This window comes from Aulonocara stuartgranti (assembly GCF_965226115.1).
Source record: "Aulonocara stuartgranti genome assembly, chromosome: 5".
NCBI classification, from domain to species: Eukaryota; Metazoa; Chordata; class Actinopteri; order Cichliformes; family Cichlidae; genus Aulonocara; species Aulonocara stuartgranti.
The window spans coordinates 19,446,666-19,473,764 of NC_138943.1; the positions used below are offsets into that span (position 1 = coordinate 19,446,666).

General features: G+C 39.5%; 1 protein-coding gene across 4 annotated transcripts in view; it reads left to right on the forward strand.

Moving 5' to 3' along the window:
• The window catches only part of cacna1da (calcium channel, voltage-dependent, L type, alpha 1D subunit, a), a 61,163-nt gene that overhangs the window by 18,020 nt on the left and 16,044 nt on the right, over positions 1–27,099 (forward strand). Inside the window, exons 4-30 of one of the 4 annotated variants that reach the window (XM_082534179.1) lie at positions 393–532; positions 4,992–5,161; positions 5,780–5,932; positions 7,656–7,852; positions 8,210–8,313; positions 9,980–10,149; positions 11,728–11,802; positions 12,988–13,075; positions 13,323–13,349; positions 13,816–13,976; positions 14,527–14,752; positions 14,866–15,073; positions 16,650–16,770; positions 16,920–17,007; positions 17,116–17,146; positions 17,242–17,396; positions 17,488–17,617; positions 19,113–19,172; positions 20,705–20,811; positions 21,126–21,213; positions 21,303–21,410; positions 21,512–21,564; positions 21,659–21,805; positions 21,917–22,118; positions 22,361–22,519; positions 23,166–23,276; positions 25,489–25,572. In XM_082534179.1, the coding sequence (XP_082390305.1) occupies positions 393–532; positions 4,992–5,161; positions 5,780–5,932; positions 7,656–7,852; positions 8,210–8,313; positions 9,980–10,149; positions 11,728–11,802; positions 12,988–13,075; positions 13,323–13,349; positions 13,816–13,976; positions 14,527–14,752; positions 14,866–15,073; positions 16,650–16,770; positions 16,920–17,007; positions 17,116–17,146; positions 17,242–17,396; positions 17,488–17,617; positions 19,113–19,172; positions 20,705–20,811; positions 21,126–21,213; positions 21,303–21,410; positions 21,512–21,564; positions 21,659–21,805; positions 21,917–22,118; positions 22,361–22,519; positions 23,166–23,276; positions 25,489–25,572 (3,363 nt within the window). Of the gene's footprint in view, positions 1–392; positions 533–4,991; positions 5,162–5,779; positions 5,933–7,655; positions 7,853–8,209; positions 8,314–9,979; positions 10,150–11,727; positions 11,803–12,987; positions 13,076–13,322; positions 13,350–13,815; positions 13,977–14,526; positions 14,753–14,865; positions 15,074–16,649; positions 16,771–16,919; positions 17,008–17,115; positions 17,147–17,241; positions 17,397–17,487; positions 17,618–19,112; positions 19,173–19,250; positions 19,311–20,704; positions 20,812–21,125; positions 21,214–21,302; positions 21,411–21,511; positions 21,565–21,658; positions 21,806–21,916; positions 22,119–22,360; positions 22,520–23,165; positions 23,277–25,488; positions 25,573–27,099 lie in introns of all 4 variants that reach the window. The other 3 variants (XM_082534180.1, XM_082534181.1, XM_082534182.1) reach the window with 3 other exon arrangements.

The window sequence follows — 27,099 nt, forward strand, 5'->3', positions numbered from 1 at the left end:
ATTGTGTATTGTCATTTCTGCAAACCTGGGTTATTTTTGTGTCCTGATGTATCAGTTCAGTGCCTACTGATCAATGAAAGTTGACGAGAATATTGCTTTGGAGGCACATTGTTCTTGTAAATTATAGATTTACTGTATTTTTAAGTAGTTAAAACAACTTAATTTTTTACATTTAATTGTAAAATATTTATAAATATTTTTGCTTCGACAAAAAGTCGTTTTCTTGTTGCTCACCAGTAAAATAGAGCTTAATTTATCCTTTCATAGGCACTGTGTCTTTTGCACCTATTCCTGTACCTGTGTGTGTTGAATCTCCAAAACACTGTCTGTATTAATACCTTGCTCATGTTTTCGTTTTTTTTTTCTTTCTTTGCCTTTTTGTGTATCTGCAGGAAACAGTTGAGTATGCCTTCCTCATCATTTTCACAATTGAGACCTTTCTGAAGATTATCGCTTATGGCTTGGTGATGCACCAGAATGCGTATGTGAGAAACGGTTGGAACATGCTGGATTTCGTCATTGTGGTGATTGGGTAAGTTTTCAAGTTAAATGATAAATGCTCTGTATGTAAATGGTAAAAGGACAATGGTGGATTCTTTGCTAAACCTTGACAGAATGCTGGCACTACCATAATGAGATCCTCTGCAAGCGATGTAGTTGATGCAGTCCATCAGGATATCAGGACAAAGCGTGTAATAGGCATGCTGGTCCACCCTGTCCATGGGTGGACTGGGAGCCAACTAGTTTAATCAGTTCCGGAAATTAAAAACTCTGGAATATACTTTATGTTTTTTACTCACTACCGACTTTTAACTTTAAATATATTATCTGCCCGTGCTGGTACTGCAATTTCTGCATGCAGTAATGCAGCTTCTGCATGTGTGTCTATTTCACGTTTGGTATGACTATGGTTGTTATGAAAATATTTCAGTTTGTAAGTCATTGATTGAAAGGGAAATGATCATAACCAAAATTCACACCAGGAGAATTGGTTGGCTGACAGTTTTTAACAGAAATGTTACCACTTAGTTTTTGTCAACCAGATACCAAAACTGTTATTTATGTTAGTTCTAGTTTACTATAATTATTATTTTGCAACCCACTACCTGAACTTTGGCCAGATGGTGGGGTTTGAAATCTAAAATCTTAGGTTCAGTTTTTTTTTTTTTGTTATTTCATTTATTGACACAACTAGTTGCGATTGTTAAATTTGTTAATATTTATGTATTATATTTGCTCGTTCTATGTGCTGGTTTGCAGGCCAGGTCACAAGGTTTAGCTATTTTTAGTCTCCTTTTAGGATTTTTTTTGACTTGTGACATTTGCAGTTTACAGTGTTTGTAAGAGGAGAAGTCAGTATTAAAGCTAAAGTTGCTTAAGCCTCTGCTCCAAGTGGCTAACAGAGACCCTCATACACCCACAGTATATGACCCAGAAAAGACAGAGAGAATAAATCAGAGCTTTACCACCACTGGAGTGAGTCACCATCTCTCCATACTTCATCTCTTCTCCAACACTCCCTCCCATCTTTCCCTCTCCTCTCACTGACTGTCTTTCTCTCACGCTGCTCTCCTTTGTCTCTGCAGCTTGTTCTTATTACTGCCCCCTTCCATTTTCATATCTCAAATGGTTCATGCTTTACACCTCCCCACCTCTCTCTGCCCTCATTCCTATCTCTTGCACACTCTCCCCGTGTTATCTTCATCCTTATCTCAGCCTTATCTCTTTTTTTCTCCTCTCTCCTCCCTCTTTCTCTCCTCTAATACACACAGTCCAGTGGGTAGCTGGGTCAGATCGCTGTCTGTATGCTGCATGCAGGGTTGATCTGCCATCCACTCAAATGCAAAGACGGCTGTCCCAACTATTAAATGTGACTGCAGCTTCTAAAATTTGAAATGACATATTTGAAATAATTTTGCGAGGATCTGATGAAAATCGTCACAGTTCAGTCATCAGGATGTTTGTGTGTCCACTATTTATTCTATAGTAGTGTGTAGGGACTTCATGACAGGCAAACACACTCCCCATAGAGAAAAAAATAATCCAAAAATAGTGTTTTGTTTTAACTTGAAGAACTATATTGTTGGGTTTAAACCTACATTTTAACATTTATTTTACCAGGAAGTCAGACTTTTTTGCAAGTGTACTATGGTACACAAGCTTGAACCCAGGACTTGCTTGCTATGAGGGAACAGTGCAAACCACTGAGCCATTGTACTGTCTTGAAATCTACAAAATGGATTTCTAAAGATGCACTGATCAGAATTTTAGATTACATTGGATAAAGTCTTGGATGGGAAGGAATCATTAATGGTAACTAAGCTGTAGAAAATGATCACATGACAGTTTTTAATCGCTAATGAATGTCTTTCTTTTACTTTTCCATTTTGGTTTCATGTACCACAGCTTTTTTTTACACATACTAAACCAAGGTTTGTCTTATAAACATACTGGCTCAGATAAGGTAAATATTTCTTACACTATATGCAGTCAATCTTAAATAATACATTAATATAAATACATTTTTTGTGCAGTTTAAAAGCCAAAGAGAAAACTCAGAAAGTTGCATAAGCTACAGAAGTCCTTGTGATTTATTATGCATTAAAGCAAAGTTTTTACTATGTTGCAAAGAGTGGACACATTTTTGGCAACATATTTAATATACTACACTGATATTCTTGCTGTAAAATATCTACTGCAGTGTTGGGATGTGCATTATTAAACATTTTTAGAGATATTTCTCTTCACTGGCTGTACTTGGATAAGGTTTTGAAAAGATTGTGGTCTGGTTTATTAAAAGGTCCGCCGTGCTTGAAGCTTTGAGCCAACTCTGACCGAGTTCATAAGTGTTTCAGTGAATTTGTTAAAAACATTTTTATAATCTAGCCAGTGATTGTGCTGGACTTAAACATAACTGGAAAACTATTTTGCAAAGGAACACGTTTCTAGGAGGAAGAGTTAAACTGTGATTTGGTGCAAATAGGCTTAAACCTGTAAACCTATTGGAGTGACCCTTTGAATATTGACTGGAGACACTGTGAAAACACCTGCTTCAAATAATCTGATGTTCAAAATCCTTCTGATTTACTTTATGAAATATGTTTCGCAAAAAGGTGTCAATATGTGAAGGAGGGTTTTCTTTTAAGCATGACTGGATGACTAATAAAACCCCCAGTGGCAGGCGGTCAGTCTTACAGCTGTGACTCAGTATAACATAAGCCGGAGCAGACTGTGCTTAAAGGCCATCAGAACTCCTTCCAGCGCCTATCGGCAGCTCTATTCCCTGCTTTTAGTCCGCAGCTTTGATGTAATGTGTTGAGATGATTTTCCCTCTTGGCTAGATGAGGAATGTCTATCTGAGTGTAATGAAGGGTCCTCTTTCTTGGGGAGGGATTTGTTCACTGCTGATTTTACTTTACGACCACGGAAGGGGCCACTTCCTATGGTACAGTTATCTCTTGTATACAGATCCACCGTGCACCAGATGTCAGTGGATGTTATATTCTGGGCTTAATCTGGCTGGCCAGACATGACCTTTAAAAAAATGTCCCTTTATGCCTAAATTTGGGAAAAGTGAAAGTTCAGACATTAATATTTTATTGTGAAATGGAGTAGGGACCACAGCAACTTAGCCACAAAGTGTGAGACCACATAAAGCATGGTAGAGAGCATGTGAAGGCATATGTGTAAAGGTCACCAATGATCTGCTGACTCAGGAACTGCAGAGCTCCAAACCTCCTCTGTCATTAACATCAGCACAAAAACTGTGTACTGGGATCTTCATACCATGGGTTAGGATGTCCCAGGAAGTGTCATATACAGATGGCCCAGTACTTTTGTCCATAAAGTGTATTTTATAAATATCCATCTTTCAATCTAGTGATATCTGATCTATTTAGTAAAACAAAATACCTCTGCATGTAAATAATATTGCACATTTTTCTATAAGTCTTAGTATTTGTGAAAGTTACAGAACTTTGTTCATATATTTATTTGGTTCCGTTGCTCAACAAAGACAGAAAAACTTTTGTTTCTCTGAAAATCTGTAATTTGATCTTTGGTGGCGGGTAGATTAAAAAATAATACGTTAAATACATATTTTTGTATGCTGGCTTTTTAGCTTGCAGACGTTGTGGATATGTGCTTGTGTAATGTTTGCTGTTTGCAAGATGCGAGCATTTCTGCCCAGACCACGCATACAGTAAGGAGGGGCCAAATCTTTTGGAGATCCACATTTGTTCCATGGACCTTGACTGTGACACATGCTGGGAACATATGTAAATAGCCTACTTTGTCTAAAATGATATTTACAGCGGATTGTGGTTAATAAAGGTTTCAGACTGCTTTTTATCAAATTGTATCCTGGAGATTTCAGTATGGCTTGTGGGTGGCTGTAAAGTAAACTGATGCCACTACATAATAGTTTCACAGCTAAATGATACTTTGAGGGAATAACGGCAAAGTGAAAAGCTTTCAGCCAGGCAAAATTTTTAATGTCAAAAGTGTTTGTTGGAGACCTTAAATTGACTTAGTGACATTACTGATGTGAATAGGAGCTTATGAACGATGAGAAAGTAAGACTTTTAATATATTCTCACATTTTGTCAGAATCTGAAGGTTTATTAACCCCATTTTAGCGCCTCGTACATTCAACAACATACTTGTTACATCTTAGTTTTACTCATGCTCGTGAAGGTTTGTTTCTTAATTACAATAAATTATTGACGAGTGAAAATAGTAGAATTGAATGAAAACTGGCTACTCTGTGCTCAAGTAGAAAAATGCTATATAAGAATCAGTACATCTAATGCTGCTTAATCTGTTCTTTATTTCCTACATTAATTATTGAACTGTCAAAGGTTTGCCATGCTTCTTCTCGAAAATGATCTTTAATCTTTATCTACTATTTGTTAAAGATTGTCAGCACTGTTCATTATGTACCTCAAATGCAGAGGTGACTAATGTAAGGATTTTTCTTTGTTTTCCAACAGACTCTTTAGTGTTGCATTGGAGTTTTTGACCAAAGAAGAAAAGGGAGAAGTTGAAGGAGATAACCATGCATCAATGCATGGGCACGGGGGTAAGCCAGGTGGATTTGATGTTAAAGCCCTTCGAGCCTTCCGTGTGCTGCGCCCCCTGCGGCTGGTCTCAGGAGTACCCAGTAAGAGAACTTTTAAGCTCCGCACGTTGGCAACCCATATTTATTAAATGTACATAATTTTTGCATCTGTCGTACAATAAAATGAGTCTTTTTTTAATAGAAAAATGCAGGGCTAAGGGTTAAACACGGCAAGTCCAGATGGTCCATGTGCAGTCCCTGAGGACTATTTTCTTTAAGCATCTACATCAGCAACCAAGGGCCATGTGCTCTCAGTTCCATAATAATAAACAAACTTACAGAAAAAAACACGACATGCTTATGAAATATACGAGGCAAAGATGTTCTGAAATACAGTATATACTGAAAGGAGTATCTACATTCTTTTTACATTGTTATTTATATTTATATACTTGAAAACCATAAATACTTCCGTTTGTTTATGTCAGCAGTCTGTGAAATGATTATACAGTTGTGATTACGTTTTATGTATTTATGCAATTTAAGCTAAGTAAGATCAAGAGCAAACAGAATTAGCCACTTCACCATCTGGAGCCAGGAATCTAATTTTTGTGTTAAGAACAGGTACAAAGACTGGTAGAATTTGTAGTTTGTGTTTTCCATTTGGTACTACAAAGTACGGCCGGGCTTTGTGTAAAGTGTTTGTTTTTCTTTGCTTAGGTTTACAGGTGGTGTTGAACTCCATCATTAAAGCCATGGTCCCTCTCCTGCACATTGCCCTCCTGGTCTTGTTTGTCATTATCATCTATGCTATTATCGGCCTGGAGCTGTTCATTGGTAAAATGCATGCAACCTGCTATTTCCCCAGTACAGGTGAGCACTTTGACTTTTATATATAAAATCAAATTGTTTTTTTTAAATAAAGTAACAAGGAGTTGAGGTTATTGTATGTCAGCTGTGATTTTCCATTAACAACAACAGATTAAAGGTATAATCAGGATAATGCTTAGTCTGGTGATTTGCTTACCCAGACAAATGAGTACAAGGGATTTTTATCAGGACAGGTAATAGCTTTATCAGATACAGTAATAGTTTCTGTGCTTTAATTACTTATTGGGTGTGGTCATAATCTTCTTTGCCTCTGTCAGTGACTATCAAAAACCATACCTGACCTCCCTTCTTGCTCTGTGTCAAACTGACACAACTTTCATGCTGAAGAGAGCAGGGTCTGTTGCTATGATGCAGACATCACGCAGCAGTTTTCAGTAAAACAGTCTACAGTGTCCAAGCCTCAAGGCGGCACATTGGTCAGGAACGTGTGCGCCATTTTTTCGTCATTCACGGGGTTGTGCACTGTCAATTTGTCCCCCCTGGGCCAGACTGCCAACCCAGAGTTCTACTGTAGCATCCTGAGGTGTCTCAGAGCGAGGCAGCTGAAACGACCTGAACTGTGGTGCACGTCATTGTGTGCCAGTGCACAGCTTGTTTTTTAGTCACATTTAGCTCAGCGCTGCTTCATACTGTTCGAGTTTAAAGTTCAGGATTTTGACACACTGGAGAAAATTCAGCATTCATTGCGGACGCAAAGTACAAGTAGTTATAATGGATCTTAGGTAGCAATCGACCTATAGAAGCATTCCTCAAACAGTTCCTGCGCTGGTCAGGGAAGACTGGCCAAGATTAAAGGTGATATAGTAAGCTAGTTTGATTGTTTTTATGGGTATCGTTAGAGAAGTTTATGATTATGCCTCATATTTGACAAAATGAAGCAGACAAAGATGAGTCCCAGACATGCTTTTTCCAGTTAGAACTCAAATTATGTTATTTATTTCATATAACCTCTAATGGCAAACAAAACAATATGTAGTGCTCTATGAACACTGACACAGTTAGCTCTGAGAGGGATGATGAATTTTCATAAATTAATGTGGCAAGTCAAATCAAATCAGGCATGCCAAACTCAATCTCGACTGGCTTGTTTTCTCCTTAAACTGAAATATAACTCTTAACTTAGACAAAAACATAAAAGTATGTACTGCATGACTGATATATTGGATTACGTGACAGAAGTTATTCTCTAAGTAGTTTACTTCAAACGTCAGGAATTTCCCAAGGGGAACAAGTCCATGTGAGGGGTTGTGAGATGGAGCAATATTTCACAGAAATATAATCATTTTAATAGTTTGTGAACTAAATCTTCAGAGATGGAAATACCTCTTTGATGGAACTCACTGAAACATAAAACCTAACCACAAATGTTAGTTAATCGTTCCAATAATGTTTTGTATAATATGTTTGTATATTGTGAAACTGTAAATTGAAAAGTGGTTCGTCTCTAAGATATATAGATATGTTATTGTCAAAGTTATTTAAAAGTCTAAAGTAGACTTTTCTACTGCTGAACAACTGTAAATGAGAAGAATAAGACAGCTGCTAAAGAGAGTATTTGGTATAAGATGCAGTGAATCAGAGTGCTCTTAGTCATAACACTGTTTATAGTAGGAAATCCTGCAGTTAAGACTAGGCAGTCTAAAAAGCAACTTTATTTGCAGCACTTATGTTAAGTGTCAGATTATTTAAAACTCTCTTTCTGTAGATATGATAGCAGAAGAGGAGCCAGCTCCATGTGCGATCTCAGGGCATGGGCGCCAGTGCCCCATCAACGGCACGGAGTGCAGGGAAGGCTGGCAAGGTCCCAACGGTGGCATCACCAACTTTGACAACTTTCTGTTTGCCATGCTGACGGTGTTTCAGTGTATCACCATGGAGGGCTGGACTGATGTGCTGTACTGGGTGAGTCTCTCGCTCTGTGCACCCAGTTCAATAACCTGTGACTGTCACATTCTTTCAGCTTTAATGTCTGCTCAAATCAAACACACAACACCAATGCGACTGACAGTCTGATGATGAAGCTGCTGATAATTTCCTGGGGCGGCTCTTACCACTCTGATATGATTGATTGGCTAAATGATTGAATTCAATCAACAACTCATCAAATAAAACGATACTGTCCTGACAGTCATCAGCACTCCTAAGACTTGCTCTCTCTTCCTCCTTTCTAACAGTTTAACACCCTTTTTCTGTCTGTGCATCCTTCCTTCCTTTTCCCCCTGCTCTCCTTTCTCTGCGGTGACCGATCCACTCCTGCAGATGAACGATGCCATGGGCTTTGAACTTCCATGGGTGTACTTTGTCAGTCTTGTGATCTTCGGCTCCTTTTTCGTTCTTAACCTGGTTTTGGGTGTGTTGAGCGGGTAAGCACCATCTTCTCTTTCAAAACAGAGACTTTCTGCTCCTTTGAGGCAGAAGGTTTCTGTCTTTGTATGTGTCCATGTTTGTTGACGGGCTACTTTTGGCTTCTGTAGGTCAATGACGCCATTGGATGGGAAACACCGTGGATTTATTTTGTCAGTCTGATTATACTGGGATCCTTTTTCGTGTTAAACCTTGTATTAGGTGTGCTAAGTGGGTAAGAGGCAACTTTTGCGGTGGGTTTGGTCTGTAGTGTGCAAAGTGCATGCACTTTGGGTTTGCTGTGCTCCTTGACACTCACAACATCATCCCCAGGTGATTGCAGCAGATGGCTGCTCCTCCCTGATCCTGGAGGTTTCTTCCTGTTAAGTGGAAGTTTTTCTTTCCCACTGTCACCTAGTGCTTGCTCAAAGAGGGCCGTTGATTATTGGGGTTTTCACTTTATTACCTATAAACATATAAGGCACCTTGACGCAACTGGTGCTGTGATTTGGCGCTACATAAATAAAATAGAGTTGACTTGAAATTGAATTAGTATGTGTGTTTGGGAAATTGTGCGCCAGAAATGCAAAAATCATTACAAGTAATAAAGCAGTAAGTGGCCAGTCTACATTAGAGTCTATTTTGTTTCTTAAGCGCTCCTCTCTGACCTCTGTTGATGTCAAACTATTACATCCTTTCCACGGCAACTGCAAAGTGAGCGTTTCTTCCCCCACCCCCTCGACAGCTCACCCAACCTCCTGTGAAAGAAATTAATCTTATTCCTCGCCCTTCACTCCCTCTGCACGCCTAAGCTCTCTCAAACCCCAGTTTGCTTTCCCTGCTCTGTGGAGTGGGGGGTGGGGTATTACAGTACAACTAACTCTGGCTGGTTGACCAGCGAAGAAAACCTGTGTTTTTTTTTTAAAGAAAACAAGATTAACATGACAATCGAGTCAAGCATTCCTACAGTGCATGTTGGCGTCTTTAGACTGGCATGACCTGTCAGCACCAGTTACCTTGATACAGCTTTACCTGTTGCTGGCTTCTTGACACTGGACGTCTTCACTTTTTTGTCACACATGTGACTTTTTCATTCATCTTAATTTTTTAGTATACCAGCTTAAATACAGGTTATTCTAATAAGACTATCTCACAATGCACTGTGGGTAGATACAGTCGAATCTCGTTGTTTTCAAGTTCATTGTCTTATATAAACTATAAGTTTGGATACTGTGCAAATGCTGCAGTTCTCTTGAAACAATCTGTCTACCTGAATTGCCTTTTCTGTAAGATGAAGATGCCCACCTGACAGATACACTACTGTACTGCCGGGCTCTAAATATAGCTCTGTGTCGTCTCTTAAAGGCGTACATCTCCCTCCAGTGGCTACATTTCTGAAAAACACACAAGAAATTAAAAGGCTGTGACTAAAGAATGTAGAAAAGAGGATATACAGAAACTCATACACAGAATGTCTTTATTTTGTCGGGAAAATGATCTAGAACAGAACAACATGTTTGTTGCTTTCCATTTTGTGTGAAACAATTTGTTTCTTGTTTGCTGTGAAACGTCCCATGTTTGTGTTTAATTCGTGCATTACTGTGTATTTGTTGGTGTTTCTGTTTGTTTGTTTTTTTTTGTTTGTTTTGTTTTGTTTTGTTTTGGGGGTTCTTTCTCCAAATACAGAGAGTTCTCCAAGGAGAGGGAAAAGGCCAAAGCTCGCGGAGACTTCCAGAAGCTGCGTGAAAAGCAACAGCTGGAGGAGGATCTGAAGGGTTACCTGGACTGGATCACTCAGGCTGAGGACATTGACCCTGACAATGAGGACGAGGCAGATGAGGAGAGCAAGCGTAACCGTAAGCGCCGTCTGACCCGCTTCCTTTTTCCGGCTGTTAACGCTACGCTACCATCACAAGAGAGCTTCAATGCAAATAACTGGTTGAAGCTACTCTTGCCATGTCAAGGATAAATATCAAGTAGTGTACATCATTACTGGTTTGAGAGAGTTTCTTTTTTCTTGGTTAAAAGCAGTATCTTCAAACCAAAAATCACTCTGGACAAAGAACGTGACATTGCTTAAATCAGAATTGGTGCTGTGTCCTGACTTATTGGGTCTAAAGTGCTCCATTTTTCATATTGCCCCAGATAACTGGTCAATTACGCTGAGACATATTGAGAACAGATAGAGGGGGTATTAATTAGAAAAAAATCTTAATAATCTAACACATCATTTAAGTCCTCTTTGCTTTTAGCCCAATAATTCTGCTTGAATCAAGCAGGAAGAAAGCCACCAGAGATTTGAAACCAGCATCATGGAAATCTTAATTAGGTCTGATTGAGCCCTGAAATATTCAGTTTTCTCATGCAAATTTGCAAAAATGGATGCTATAATGGAGCTAGACAAGGCAAGTTGATCAATTGTGCCAGCTGATCACCACAGTTAAAGAAAAACAAAACAAAACAGGACTATAGTGATTTCAGAAGGACTCCTGGGATTTAGTGATGATCCACTGTGCTTCTGAATAGTCTACCTTTTGGTTATAGAGAAGCAGAGTACACATACTGACAAATGCGTAGATGCACAAATATCGACACAGAGGCCAGTATTGACATCCATATGTGGATATGTGAAAGGTGTTTGAAACGAAATGATCAGACTAGTTTTGTTTCCAGCCTCCATGTATGTTGGTGATGGAAGTGGAGCACTCTGTAAGCACCAGTGAATGGAAGGAAAGGAAGGAAAGGAAAGGAAAAAAAAAGAAACATGTTACTCAAGCAGTAGAAAAAAAGTGATCCAAATCCTCTTTATATAAGCGGCACACATGATACAGAAAAGAAAACCTGCAACTGCTTCATCCTAGAGTTTGAGCTTGGGTTTTCTATTTTTTGCCTTTTGTCAACTCATTATGATTTCCCCACGTCTGTTATGTACTCCTTGTGTATATTCCTGCCTCTTCCACCAGTCTATTGCTCCAATTTTTCAGAACAGCGGTGCTCTGTAAGTTTACCAGAAAGCAGGAAAATCGCCGTTAATTGTGCCGTGTTAGAAGAAGGGAGTCCATACTGCTTTTCTAAAACATCCATGCTGGCTTTATAGTGTGTGTCCACGAAACATGAACCCCTACTAACATGTTCAAAGGTAAATGCTTTAATTCGCATGGTCACATGTTAGTACAGGGCGCTGCCACCTCCAGACGCTTCCTTTGACTAACAGCTCTCTGTGTCGTTCTTCTGCCCTCCTCAGTGTCTGCGGTGTGGCTCCTGCTGCTCTTGTCGTGGTTGAATATTGATATTTTGAAAACTGTTGTTGTCCTGTGGTGCTTGTCTGCTCTGACCCATTTTGATAGCAGCCCATTCTCGCCCCCCTCCCCTCCATGTCCCTCTGCTGTGCCGTTGTGTCTGAATGCATTGGCTTGCATGCATTACACATGAAGGGGTGACTCTGGCTGACCTTACTGAGAAGAAGAAAGGAAGGTTTGGGTGGTTCAGCCAGTCGTCCGACACTCATGGTAAATCCTGTGGTTTCCCTCCAGTGTTCTTTAGCTTTTGTGTGTGTGTGTGTGTGTGTGTGTGTGTGTGTGTGTGTGTGTGTTAGTGTTTTAAGATCAAACTGATCTGATACAGAAAATTTAGCTCATATTTTCTCAAACTATTAAGACTAGACTGAAATGTACATTGTCATTACTGCAATATTACCAGTCAGTGTCATATTACTGACCAGGATAGATTAATAAGTCTGTTGCTTTGTGGGTGTGTGTGTGAAACCTGACAAAATATACCATCACATTGTGCTTTACAATTGTTTTTTACCTGTTGTGTCCAAACATCACAGCCTTCTTACGTTTCTCCTTATGTCCTCGTCCTGAATAAAAACCCCTTGTCTCTTACCTATTAAACTAGTCCGATATGGAAGAGCCGTACAGCTGTGCTTGATAGCAACCACACCCTGTTTCCCTCCCGTGTTCCACTTCAAATGCAGGAGCTCAGTATGAATGTAGGAAACAGGGTTAAACCCAGATGACTACTCCAGCAGTCAGCACTATTTTCAGAGCTGAGAGCTGTCCGACCACTTAGGAATCAAAGCCGGCACGTCTGCGTAAGCTAAGCAGGAGAGCACACCACGCTCGCTCACATGAGTTAAAGCACCGAGACATTTCACACAGTTAATCATCATCAGTCTGCACACACACAGTCTTTCCAAAGTGCTGGCAGTAGTTTGAGTGTAGCATTTCAGAGACAGTTTAAAGAGCTCTGTCTTCCTCTCTCGGCTCCCGTCTTCTCTCCGCTCCTCGTTGTCTGCATCAGACAGCTCTCACGTAGCAGCTGTCCACTCGCCTGACCCACGTCAGCTCACTCTCAGCACTTGGTAAATGATACTGATGATGACAGTGATGCAGAGCTGTGGAACTTAGCACGTTCCTTTCATTGAGGTAGCTTTGTGATTGCACTGTGGCTTTGGAGATTAAAATCACTGTCATACAGTTCTCGTTCACCTGAAAAGAGTTTCTGAATTCTCTTTGTTTATATGTTTCTTGTGCATCTACGTTCTTGTTGATACAATGGGAACATTCTTTACACTTGCTCCTGATGGGAAGCATGCGTTGTGCCTTTCTGAAGAATCTTCTACCATTGCAAAGTGCATAGATTTTGTTTATATATATATTTTAAATATGCTCCCTTATTTGATGCCACAGCAAGCGTTCCAGCCAGTGAAACAGAGTCTGTGAACACCGAGAATCAGAACGGGGAGGATGAAAAGACGCCATGCTGCGGACCTCTGTGGTGAGAACTTTGCACCATGAACCTGTACACAGGATTTCTTTCGGTGTCACTAATTTCAGTCAGCACAGCCATTTTGCTGTGTCAGTGCCTGCTTTATCTCGTCATATGTGTTTAAAAAAACTGGTAAACTTCATGCTGCAAACATTGCAGCTGCACTTTTTTGGGGTTGATGTCAGTTAACTACATGCTAACAACTCATTTCTGTTACAAGATGCATTCATCAACTTTCACTTGTTCTTCTTTTCAGTCAAAAGATTTCAAAGTCAAAGTTCAGGTCAGTATATTTGTAGGTAGGCGTGTCTACATAGTGCATGTAGCTGTTAATATATGGTTTTTGCCTGCATTCAATTACACTGATTTTTATTTTGCTTGGCTTCTTTTTTACTGTATTTTTAATGAGATGTTACAGGGAATGATAAATCAACAACTTTTATATAGTCAGCATGTGCTATAAGGTATTTTTAGAGAATAGGCTTACACAGTACTTTTCAGCTCATTTACTGTACTGTATGACTTGCAGAAACGCATTGATGCAGTCCCCTGTGGGCATTCACCCATACTTCACTGCGTTCTTCTTATTACACACACTTTCGAGGCACACACTTTCGAGATTTTCTTAAAAACACTGCAGTGATGAGTTTGTTCCATTGTTTTGACTTCATAATCTGTGTGACTGCGTCTTGTGTTCTTTATGTGCAAACTGAGCCTCTATGTGCTGAAAGTGTCCTTTGCCATTGCAGTCGGCGCTGGCGCCGATGGAACAGATTCTGCCGCAGGAAGTGCCGTTTGGCTGTCAAGTCAGTGCCTTTCTATTGGCTGGTCATCATCCTTGTGTTCCTCAACACCCTGACCATATCATCAGAACATTACAACCAGCCTTTGTGGCTGACACAGGTGCAAGGTACGAATTACAAACGTCTCATTTTGAAATAAAATGAATGAATTTGTTTAAATGGGTTATCTTCTATTAATTAGTGTTTTTTAAAGGATTACTTAATGTAACATGTTGTCATGATGTTCTCATGAAATATCAGAATATTTTTACTAATTTGATTTTTTTCCCATCTTCTCTATTACTGTATGTATTTTGTGGATGACTAAGGCTAAATTGTTTTAAATGTCATGATTTTTATGCAAATAATGTGTTTCATTAATGTGAATTGTGTAGATTCATAGCAAGATTTTGTCTAACTGTGATAAAAAAAAATAAAGAAATAGAAATAAAAAATAGAAATGAGGTTGAAGTAAAAAAGAGTAATAATTAAATGAAGTGCACACAAAGAAAAAGCTACAAGAAGCTGCAAGAAGGTGTAATATAAAATATTTGTGCAACCAGAGGTTTGATCTACTATATGTTGCATTAAAAGACAGAAAACCCCTCCAATACATAATGCATCACTCTCTTTCACTATTTATTCATCTGATTTAATATCTTTTCCTCTGCTTTTCAGATGTGGCCAACAAGGTGCTGCTGGCCCTGTTCACATGTGAAATGTTGGTAAAGATGTACAGTCTTGGGCTGCAGGCTTATTTTGTGTCACTCTTCAACCGCTTTGACTGCTTTGTTGTGTGCGGAGGAATCACTGAAACCATTCTGGTGGAGCTGGAAATCATGTCTCCACTCGGTATCTCTGTGTTCCGCTGCGTGCGCCTGCTGAGGATTTTCAAGGTCACACGGTAAGACTGTCAACATGCTGTGCGTTCGTGCTCGTGTGTTCACAGTCTCGTGCCTGTGGAGTTCGATTAAAATCCCGTCCGTCCTCCTCTCTCTTGGTCGACCTTCTGTTTAGACACTGGCAGTCTCTGAGTAACCTGGTGGCATCGCTGCTCAACTCCATGAAGTCCATTGCTTCCCTGCTTCTGCTGCTCTTCCTCTTCATCATCATCTTCTCCCTGCTCGGCATGCAGGTGTTTGGTGGAAAATTCAACTTTGACGAAACCCAGACAAAAAGGAGCACCTTCGACAACTTTCCCCAGGCCCTCCTCACTGTGTTTCAGGTATTAACAGAGTTCAGATAATGTCATACAGTAAAATCTGACTGTTAAATACAAATACGCAGCAAGTGAAATAGGCTGAAAATGTAAATAAAATTGGTGAAGGGTGTGTTTCATACAGATGTAGAAGAATTTGTGGCAGACTAAACAGATTCTGTGAACAAGCCATTATATGAGTCAGTATTTGCCCATTTTAGAGATTTTGGTGTATATGTCAGTTCAGAAGTAACAAGAAGTTGTAGAACAGATTTATAAAAACAACTAAACATTCAAGGATCGTGAGTGTGCCTGAAGGCTGAACTCTTGAGAGAAGTTTTTCAAAAGAACATTTTGATCTCTTTATATGGCATGGTTTGTGAGCGGCAGGCTGAAAGGTTGTGGCAGATTGAGCACAGCGGACTAAAGTGAGACACTGTAGACGGGAGAATTGTACCACAGATGAATGAGCAGACAGACACCACACATGAGGAGACACAGGTTAGCAAAAACACAGAATTGAAGTGCTGCTAGTAAACCTCTGGAGAGAGGTGATGTACAACCAGGGCATACATGCAGGAGGGGCTGGACTGGAGATTGGATTTTAGTCAGGAAAAGCACAGCCTGAAATATTACTACTATTACTACTTTTAGGTAGCCACTATTAGGAATACATGTTCAACTGCTGGTTAATACAAATATGTAATCATGTGGCAACAACTCACGACATTAGGGTAAGTAGGCGTGATCAAGACAACCTGCTGAAACTCAAACTGAACCATCAGAATGGAGAAGAAAGGTGATTTAAGTGACTTTGAATGTGGCATAGTGGTTGGTTCCAGATAGGATGCTCTGAGTATTTCAGAAAGTGCTGATCTGCCGGGATTTTACAACACAACCATCTTTATTATTTACAGAGAATGGTCTGAACAGAAGAAGTTATCCAGTCACCAGCAGTTCTCTGGCAAAAATGCCTTGTTGATATCAAAGGTCAAATGAGCAGATGAGCTACAGCAGCTAAGAATAGGAAACAGAGGCAGTTCACACTGGGTCACCAAAATTGAATAATAGAAGACTGGGAAAATGTTGCCTGATCTCATTAGTCTTGAATTCTGCTGTGAAATTCAGATGATGGGGTCTGAATTTGGCATTTGGCAGATCTGAATCCAGTTTAACACCTGGGATGTGGTGGAATGGGAGATTTACATCATGCAGCCGATCAATCAGCAGCAACGCTGTGATGCTGTCATGTCAGTATGGCACCAAATCTCTGAGGACTATTTGTGGCACCGTGTTGAACCTGTGTCATGAAGAATTAAAGCAGTTCTGAAGGCTAAGGGAAATACCAAGGTGTACCTAAAAAAGTGGCCGTGAGTGTCAATTCCTAAAACAATTCGGCATAAGACCACAACGTCAAAATGCATATGAATGCCAGTAAACTTGTTTCAACATCCACATCATACCCACAATCACTGCAAATTTACTGCAGCTCTAACATGTTCATTGTAGCCACCCTGCATCGTATAAAGCAGCGGCCACTTATTATGCTTGATGTTTTTCAGTTGTTGTGTTTCTCACATAATAAATATTGTGAACTATTCAGATTCTGACTGGAGAAGACTGGAATGCTGTAATGTATGATGGGATCATGGCGTATGGTGGCCCGTCCTCCTCTGGAATGATTGTGTGCTTTTACTTCATCATCCTATTCATCTGTGGAAACTGTATCCTCGCTCACACTGACAAAGGTGTAGCTGTTACAAAGAAAACAATAATTCTTTGTATCCACTGCAGACATGTGTTATTGATTAGTCACTAGAATTTTACTTTATTCGTAGTGGGAGAGTTGTTCTCGACTTAACACTTTACTCAGATATCCTCTTGAATGTCTTCTTGGCTATCGCTGTGGACAACTTGGCAGATGCAGAATCTCTCAACACAGATGAAGGAGACAAAAAAGGGTGACCGTCCAATATGTCTCTCTCTGACAACGAATTACTTCAAATATTTGCTTGGATAATTGGTCAAACTCCAGTCTGCATTTATAAAAATATCTGTGTTCATTACAGGGACAAAAAAGATGATGATAAAGATGACAAGGTATTCTTTTTTTAATTTTATTAAGTCAGAAAACATGTTTACAGTTTGAAAAGTTACGCGTGTTACACATTACATATTTCCTGCTTTCGTTTAAGGAGGAGGAGGAGGACAATGACGACACTGCAGCGGAGGAGGAGGATCCTGAAGTCCCATCGGGGCCTCGGCCGGTCATCTCCGACCTGGTAAAGAAGGAGAAGATCACTCCTATCCCAGAGGGAAGTGCCTTCTTCATCTTCAGCAACACAAACCCGTAAGCTGAAATTATGTTTGTGCAGACACAAACAGGTCGCTATTCATATCACACTGATGTCTGCTGTGTTTTTGTTGTTGTTTTTCTTCAGGGTTCGTGTGTTTTGCCACAGACTCATTAATCATCACATTTTCACCAACCTCATCCTGGTGTTCATCATGCTCAGCTCCGTCTCCCTCGCTGCTGAGGATCCAATCCGAAACTTCTCAGCTCGCAATATTGTAAGTTTATAAACCCTGTCATAAAATTTTTGAACTTCAAATGAACAGATTAATAAAGTCACATAAATGAAGTAAAATAATTTAAAAATAACTTTTCTCATGTTTGCCTTTGCGTAACAATTTGTGATGCTTCTATAAATGACCGTACTCTTGGTTTTGCATGTTTTAGCCCATTTATTGTAATTACTACAATCAGGGATCTCAGACTCTTTTTACATTGTGGGCCACATAGGAAGTCTGTCAGCACAACTCTTTGGGCTTAAATTAGTCAAAATTGACATGTACAGACAAAGTTCTGGGAGCTCATGGCCTATTCTGCAATCATGAAAAAAGGTTTTTGGTCATTCCCAGAAAATGTAATTTTTTCCAATTTGTTAAGACTGTTGAACCCACTATAAAAAATGCACAATTCTATAGATAGTGAAAAACAAGAATTTTTCTGTTTATCTATTACTTGACTTAAGTGCAGTATGAATGGCGGTAGGCGAGCTTTTTATCAGTAGAAAAAGCTGTAAAACCTTTGAAAATACAGTTAGAAATTCGAAATTTGTGTCCCCCAGTGAGCTGGATTGGAGTCTTTGTCACCTGAGCCTTGTGCTTGGCATCCCTGCTATAGCTGATCTTTGTACTTTATATGGATGATTTTGCAAAGCATACTCTACATGAGTTTATACACTTTTGTAAAAACATAAAAAAGTAACAAAACAAAAGATGCATTTTACTTTTAATATAAATCACTTATTTTCCATAGTAATCAGTAATAGGATGACATTCAATACTCTTTTTACTGCAGTGAAAATGGTATGTATTAAATTCATGTCTGTTATTTCTGCACTTCACAATTTCTTTATCTTGAGCCATGTGATTTATTCTCTCTTTAACCTAGACAAGAAAGCATTAGATACAGTTTATTTTCTAAAACATATATTCAGTGTAATTGTCCTGTCAGGACACCGGGATAAGTACTTGAAAATCTAGTGTCTATATTGAAAGCGGACATCTGATCGCTCTGTTCCTTCTGGTCCTTTCCAAGATATAGAGATCAAGTCGTTAATGGCAGCCTTTTAAATCTAAGACACTTCAAGTTCACATTGTCCTTTTATAGTATTGTTTGTCTTTTATTGTTTTGCATGTGATTGCAGTACATTTAGTAGAGCTTTTGATTAATTAGTTGGGCATGCATGTGCTTTACAAGAAAATAAGAAACACAGTAGTCCATCAGACTAGTTCCTGGTTTCTGTTCCTCGATTTGCACTTCCATTTAAAAGCAGATTGAAGCTCCTTGTCTGCTTCAAGGTGCAGACTCGTTTTTTATGAGCTAAAACAGGCAAAAACAGCTGTAAGGTCAGTAAGTAACTTTGCTGTGAGTTCTTCACTCTAACAAATCCTTTCCAGAAAATGCTTTCATTTTTTTCCCCTTTCATCTTGTTAACATGTAATGTATGACGCTGCACAATGAACTGTCTTTGTTAAACATCTACGTTGCTTCTTGCAGATACTTGGTTACTTTGACTATGCTTTCACGGCTATCTTTACTGTTGAGATCGTTTTGAAGGTAAATTCCCTGTGTCCCCTGTGCGTGCTGTAACTAACCACACCCCAATAACATTCCAAACGTCTCGTTGCCTTCCAGGTCCTAGGCTATGCAGATTATGTCTTCACTAGTATGTTTACATTTGAGATCGTATTGAAGGTAACCCCTTAAATGACAACGAGAGCCTTGCTGCATTCTCTCCTTGTGTGTCACCCGCCACTCAGTACAACCTGGCTTGTTTGTTTCCTTTCTCTTATTTACTTTTTTCTTCATGGCACCTCTTTTAAAAAGCAAAAAAAAAAACAGCAAAAAAAAAAAGAAGAAGAAGATGAAGCGAATTTTGGAATTGTTAGTCACTATTTTGAACACACGAACACAAACACAAGATTTGCTCAAATTGCACTGATGAAAGAACTGTTAGGGGAAGGAAACATCATGAACATTTACATTATACTCACATGGGTGTCACTTCATTCGGGCAGTCATTGCTGAAATGATTTTGATGATGCAGATATGTAATACGTAATGCAACCCCCTCCCGTGCGATGCAACACAATTTTTTAACGGGCTGCTCAGACATATCAGAGCATTGGCTGAAGTTGAGTTTGAGGTCATCTTCAGAGTGGCGGTGATTGAAAGTCGAAAATCAACTCCAGTCAAAGCTAACTCCATGCCTCTCGTACTGACTGCTCCTCAGATTACCCATAAAAGAGGGGGCAAAATCAACCATGCTCCTGCCGAGCATGGTTCAGTCTGCTTTCCCCGACTGAGTGCATAGAAATGTGGAGTTTTCTCTGCAGCTTTTTTCTTTCTTTTTTCAGTGGGAGTGGGCAAACACTTGCCAACCCAGTGCTGTTTGACTCTAAATCGTCCACTGCTCTTAGTGAGCAACTTCATCCAGTCCTTGTCTGCAGGTCTCCACATTTACATGCACTCTTGGAAGGAATCCTTTACTTTTATTATTTGAAGAAGAGTTATTTTGGCTGGTTTTTCTTCTCTGCCTGCTGATCTCTGGAGTTTTAATTGGGAGCTGCTTCCCCTTACGCTGAACTATTAAAGAACATAATGGAATGTGCTTTAAGCCGACGGTCCACATGAATGTGACAGTAAGGCCATTTCTATTTTCCAATCTCTATAACTAGAGCTCTTGCAGGTAGTAAATATCCCTGACGTCATGGCAACAAAATGCATGTTTTATTGCCTCCCATAGTAGATTGCGAAATGAATGACTTACTACTACATTCATGTAGCTAAGGGCCGTGGGGGTGGCGATGGTAGATTTTAGCCTCCTGTTTCACTGCTCTGAACTCGCCACCCCGAATCAGAGTGATCTATAAGAGTGTGGAGACGTGTGCGGGCGTGTGTGTTTGACTGTGAGATAATGGGAATGAGTGCTGAGAATGAGTTTTTCCTATTTAAACTGTTAGCTCAGTGTGTTTGTTTGTTTCTGTTGGAGTGTGAGGAGTGCAACACTGTATTTGTTTCTGGATGCTACATGTTTTTTTGTTTTTTTTGGTCATTTGCTCTTTTAACTTCCTCTGTCCTCTCCTTAGATGACGACATATGGAGCTTTTCTTCATAAAGGAGCATTCTGCAGGAATTACTTCAACCTTCTGGACCTGCTGGTGGTGGGAGTCTCCCTCGTTTCCTTTGGCATTCAGTGAGTACAGAAAAACCAGAACATATTTGCATTAAGCTTTTTGCACAAACAAAAAGGTTTCATTCATAAGAAAAATAGTTAAAGGAAGAAAGTTAGGAAATAAACTAAAATCCCCTTTGAGCAATAATATAGCGGTGAAAAGAAGTTCAATCATCTGAGCACTTTATGTCATTTTTGATCTTTTGGTTGAAGCAGGCCATACAAGCAGAGTGCAGCAGTTACTCCTCCTGAAGTGGTTCTTGACCCCTAAAAAAGCTCATATTTCTCTGATTCTTCTTTTTTACAAACTGTTATTATTATTTGTTTACACTCAGGTCTTCTGCCATCTCTGTGGTGAAGATTCTCAGGGTTCTTCGAGTACTTCGACCCCTGAGGGCCATCAATAGAGCCAAAGGCCTGAAGGTGGGTGCTACTCGAGACCTTTTCTAGCATGTCTACAATAGCCACTATCTGAAACCTTAGCTTTAAACATTTTTATCTGTGTCTTACAGCACGTTGTGCAGTGTGTGTTTGTGGCCATCAGAACTATCGGTAACATCATGATCGTCACCACGCTGCTTCAGTTCATGTTTGCCTGTATAGGCGTGCAGCTGTTCAAGGTGAGCATCTCTGAGTTTGAAAAACATCAATAATACACATCAATCCAAAGAAGTTCAAAATGTGTAATAACAGCAAAAACGTTTCCTTTTCCTTTTTCCAGGGAAAATTCTATCGCTGCACAGATGAAGCTAAGTCCAGCCCAGAAGAGTGCAAGTGAGTTTCATCCCATCTTGCTCCTGAACTGCAGATGTCCTGGTTTAACATCACATGTTGGACTTAAACCTCCATGCAACATGTTTTGTCACAGGGGCACCTACATCCTGTACAAAGATGGAGACGTGAACCAGCCAACTGTCCACAAACGGGTGTGGCACAACAGTGACTTTAACTTTGACAACGTCCTCATGGCCATGATGGCTCTGTTCACTGTGTCCACCTTTGAAGGCTGGCCTGCGTAAGATTGAAAGATATCATCACTGAGCTGATTACGTTTTAGATAATGTACGGAGAAAGCCTGAATTTGTGAATCTGAATCACGTGTTGGCTTGTTCTCATCTTTCTTTAGGTTATTGTACAAGGCCATTGACTCCAACAGGGAAAACCTTGGTCCCATTTACAACTACCGTGTGGAGATTTCCATCTTCTTCATCATCTACATCATCATCATTGCCTTTTTCATGATGAACATCTTTGTAGGTTTTGTGATCGTCACATTTCAGGAACAGGGAGAGAAGGAGTATAAAAACTGTGAACTCGACAAGAACCAGGTCAGAGTCATTAGAAGCACAAAACATTATGTGTAAAGTATGACGATTAATTTTGAAGGCTTTTCTCTGGGGTTCCTCTCACTTTGTGTCAAGAAAAACAAAACATCAACAAAGTAGCAAGACAGATGACGTTCTAATGCTGATGACCTCCTTTACATTTTTAATATTGTGTCTCATTTAAAAGGGAACGTTAAGATTGTTCTTAAATGATGATGTTAAATATTTTGTGTATTTGTGTGCAGCGTCAGTGCGTGGAATACGCTCTTAAAGCCCGTCCTCTGAGGAGATACATCCCAAAGAACCCATACCAGTACAAGTTCTGGTATGTGGTGAACTCCACTGGGTTTGAGTACATCATGTTTGTGCTCATCATGCTCAACACACTCTGCCTGGCTGTACAGGTAAGAAGTCAAGTATTTACCTGCCAGACAACCAGTCATCAAAGAGTCTTTGAAGTTATGGATTTTTCTACTTGGAGAAACTTTTGTTGAAGCATACACTTGTGCCACATGAGTGACCTCGGTTTGAATTTTCTGGGACGTCTGTTAAAGATTGTGGCATTGCGTTAACACACACCTGAATGCTTCAAACCGGCAAACTGCCAAAGCCTCTGTTATTTTATAGAGGTACTTGCTGATAATCATTTAACCAACCCCAGAACATGGCTGCTCCTTACCCTCTGAATGCTAATGGAAGCAATAAAGGTGTTTTTAGTTTTTTCCCACTACTGCATGGAGTCCACAAGACTGTAAATGTGCAGACTTAAATCATTAGAGTATCTCGTAAGTTGCTGTAAGTCTTTTCATTAGTATGGATGTGTCAGCCTGTAAAATGTCATTTTCAGTTGCTCAGGTTTTGCTATTTTTTCTTGACAGAATTATAAGAAGCAATGTGGTGAACATAAGTGCATGCAAAAGTACTAGAGTCACAGAAAAACATAAAAAATGCAAACAGACTGTTTGTTCAGACACATCGCATTACTTTCCCATTGTATATTGAATACATTGAATCTTTATGTTAACCGAACATCTCCATCTCTGTCTGCAGCACTACGGCCAGTCTGCACTCTTTAACTACGTGATGGATATTCTCAATATGGTCTTCACTGCTGTATTCACTGTGGAAATGGTTCTCAAACTCATCGCTTTCAAACCCAGGGTGAGCTGACATGAAGCATCAAATTAAGTCCAGCTATTAAACGGATGCATTTGCTGTGAAATGCTTTTGCTTATTAGAGTAACTTTTCAACATTATGAGATGAGTTAGAAGGACAATACCGCTCAGATGTATATACACTAACTAGTAGTCAGTTAGCTTAGCTAATCATAAAAAATATGAAGGGGGCAAAATGTGCCATACACAACTGGCAAACCCAAGAGCTGACTTTGAATGGTAGGTCAGTCCCCTTAGACACCTCAGTTCACATGTCCAGCCTTACAGCAGAAATAAACATGTTTGCAGCCTGCTATAGAAAGAGATTTGGTGGTAGCATCCAGAATACTAAACCATTACTTTACAGAACATCACAAACCCGTTCATAATGATGGTTATCCAGCTTTTATGTACAGTCTATGGTTATATTCAGTTTCTTTATACACTCAAAAAAATCTGTTGTTCGATGAACACAATTTAATCACAGCACCTTTTTCCACGTGATTTAACCAAGTACAATAACCCATTTTTGACCATGTCAAACCAACACATTTGGCATTTGATGGTTTAATGTAATCTGATTACTCTGGATCAACGTAGTATACTTACATTGACTTGAAGTGATTCATTTAAGTATGTAAAGTGAAATTTGTTTTAATTCTTTTTACACAAGTTAAAAACTTTAGGAAAAAATAATGAAATCTTGTTGTTTGAACAACTACTTTGTTAATCAAGGCAATTACTGCTAGTCTTTCTTAATGAACCAATATGGGGGTTGATTATTTCATAGAGACAAACAACCATTTGCACTTACATTCATGGGTAATCTAGAATCACCAATTAACTTAACCCTAATTACACACTGCAAACCAGCCAGATTGTGGATTTGAACCCAGGCCCTTCTTGCTATGAGGCAACAGCACTAACCATCACACTATGCTGTCAATCCAGGCTTAACAAAACTAGGAAAGCTATGATTACAAGGCTTGATGCAGAATTTTCTGTATGTTTTTGTCCTTGACAGGTTAAACCACAATAAATAGCTATAGCATACACGTGGTGTGGGTGTAGTTGTCTGCCTCTTAAAACTCCAGCGATTTCCCTGCAGTTTGACATTTAATGCGATCTTGTGAATTTCGTGAGTCCAGGCAACTAACCACTCTTACTAGATTGTATCATGTCATCTCAACAAGAACAAATTAAGTTGCTGAATTTCATGCAGATGCTACATGATTTAATTACGTTCACCATAGAAACATGAAATTATTTAGTGCAAATTACAAGTTTGAATCTTGTACATGTAACAACCACCCAATTTCATTTTTTTGAGTGTACGAGCTTGCAGAAAATAACATTTCAGTATGACTGTTAGGTAAAGCAACGAGTGGTATCCATCTCTTCAGCATGTTTCTAAAACTGCGATTTGTAAAATGTTCAGTTATGTTTATTAAAGAAGCAGCATGTGGACATGTAAATATTTGTTTCCATTTCCCCTTTGGCGTCCCTGCCTGCTGACAGCTCTGTGTTGAGAAGAAGGACAGGATGCTAGTAAGACAAACACGTGTGGGGTGCCGTGCTTCCATTTTTAAGCTAAAAATAATCTTTTTTTTTTAACCAATTTTTTAGTCACGGAGTGTTCATGTGTAATTTTATTGTTAGCATGGAATTTGTGCAAATTTAGTGTTCTGCAATCAGTCACAGTCTGTATAATCACGAGCCCTTCAGGTTAAGTAGCTAGCAGGGGTTTCCGTGTGTCCTTAAATAAGCAGTTCGTTGATTTAAATTTCAGTGTGAGAGTAAAGCCTTCTTGTTCTTGTGCTGATATCACATTTGACTCGCCCCACCACACGCTCAACCTCACTCAGGGATATTTTGGGGATGCCTGGAATGTGTTCGACGCCCTGGTTGTGATTGGCAGCATAGTAGACATTGTTCTCAGTGAGATTGATGTAAGTAAGCTCAGCTTGAAGCACCCCGCTGCTCTTTGACTTCTTTCCTTTCAGACCACCTCCACAGCAGGTTTTAGGGGCAGGACTCTGATTTCTGCTGCTTTGTCTAACTTTTTCCTCCTTTCTTTCTCTCTCCAACCCTTCCATTTCATTACAACGACTTCCTTTAAATTTCCACTCTTGTCTGATTGTCTTCCCCTATCCCTTCCCTTGGTCTCTCACTTTCATCCCCATCATTTCCCCTTACATGTACCTTCGTGCACTAACAGCACTATTTTGCTGATGCTTGGAACACATTTGATGCCTTAATTGTTGTCGGTAGTGTCGTCGATATCGCTATCACAGAAGTTAACGTAAGTACTTCTTCTTTCTGATTTGTAAGTTGAACTGAAGCCTTATAAGAAAGCCACCTGGCAAGTTTTAGTGTTATTAGCTTAAATTTACTGTGAATCTTATCTAGCTTCCGCTATAAAATATAATAGAAATGTTGAAAATGCATCCCTAATAAAAGAATTTAAAAAGTATGATTTAAAGCTGGCTGTTGGCTTTGTTTGTAAAACTTCAGTTTGATTTTCATGAAGCTTTTCTTTCATGCTAAATTGACCTAACTCAGATCTCTCCTGTTGGAGTTCTGCTTCTGTCTGTGCTGCTGTAACTTTTGTTGCAGTTTTTGACAGGACATCGCGACAAACTTGTTGATGAACGTGTTGATTATTCTGTTTATTCTTAGACATAGCAATGTCAAAACCTCACATTTCTTTGTGAACTGTGGCCAGAATTTGGTCCAGAGCAGGATGGTTTCTGATGTAGTTGTCTAACTCTTACTCTTGTTTATTTTGTTTCCATAGAAACTTGTAGAGGCAAGTATGGCAATGAAAAAATGTTGTTTGTGTGTAACCTTTTGTTGATGACAACTTTATCTTTGGGACCCCTTTGCTATGGACTAATGACAAAGACAAAGAGATTTTTGTAATTTCGCAGTACTTTAAAAAATTAATATCGAAGCTCATTAAAATAGTAGATGATTGCTTCTCTTTATAGCTTTCCCTTGATAAAAGAAACGTCTAAAAACAAAGACTGGACGTCTGCTTTTGTGCTTTTTTTGCTTTGAGCTTAGCTAGGACAAAAATAGTAAAAGAAAGTTCCAACAAACACCCAAATGTTGCATTTCCAGATAATAACTATGGTGAATATGGTGCTTACTATAGGGGTAGCATACCAAAGGCTTATCACCCAAACTGACCCTCCTCCCGCCTCCTGAGTGCTCTCATGTCTGAGCTGCAGTGCTGTTTTTCTGGAGTAATTTTTCATGTCTTCTTAGTTTGTGTTCCAAAATGTGTGTCTGCATGAGTGCACAACAAAACATTAACTTTGTTTGAAGCATAAGACACAGTGGTGTGTTTTCAGGTTTTTTATTGTTATGCATGTGTGTTTAATGTGTGTTCAGCGTGTGCTTTCGGTTGTATGTGCGAGTGTATGCAGAGGAGTGTGTTAGTGTGTGTGTGTTGGAGACGTGATGTTTATTTCACATTGTGGTTCTATGACATGCTTTTTCATGGCATTTCTTTCTTATTTGCACTGCATGTAAATGTTCAGATATTCTAGTTTTGCATTTATTCATAACAGGAGATCTGTTATGAGGATGTGTTTTGAGTCAGTAATATTTTTTTTTCTACTTGCTTGCTGTGTCAGTCATGACTCGTGTCATTGCTCAGATTCTTACCAGACTACCGTGACCTCTCCAAATGCATGCTGGGGTGTCAGACACTCACCTCATCCCCCTAACATCCTTTCCATGTCCCGCCTCTCGCAGATGGCGCTTGGCCACCCGCTCCATTCCCCTCCGGTCAGTTTTTTCCATAGAGCCTTGTGCAGTTTGT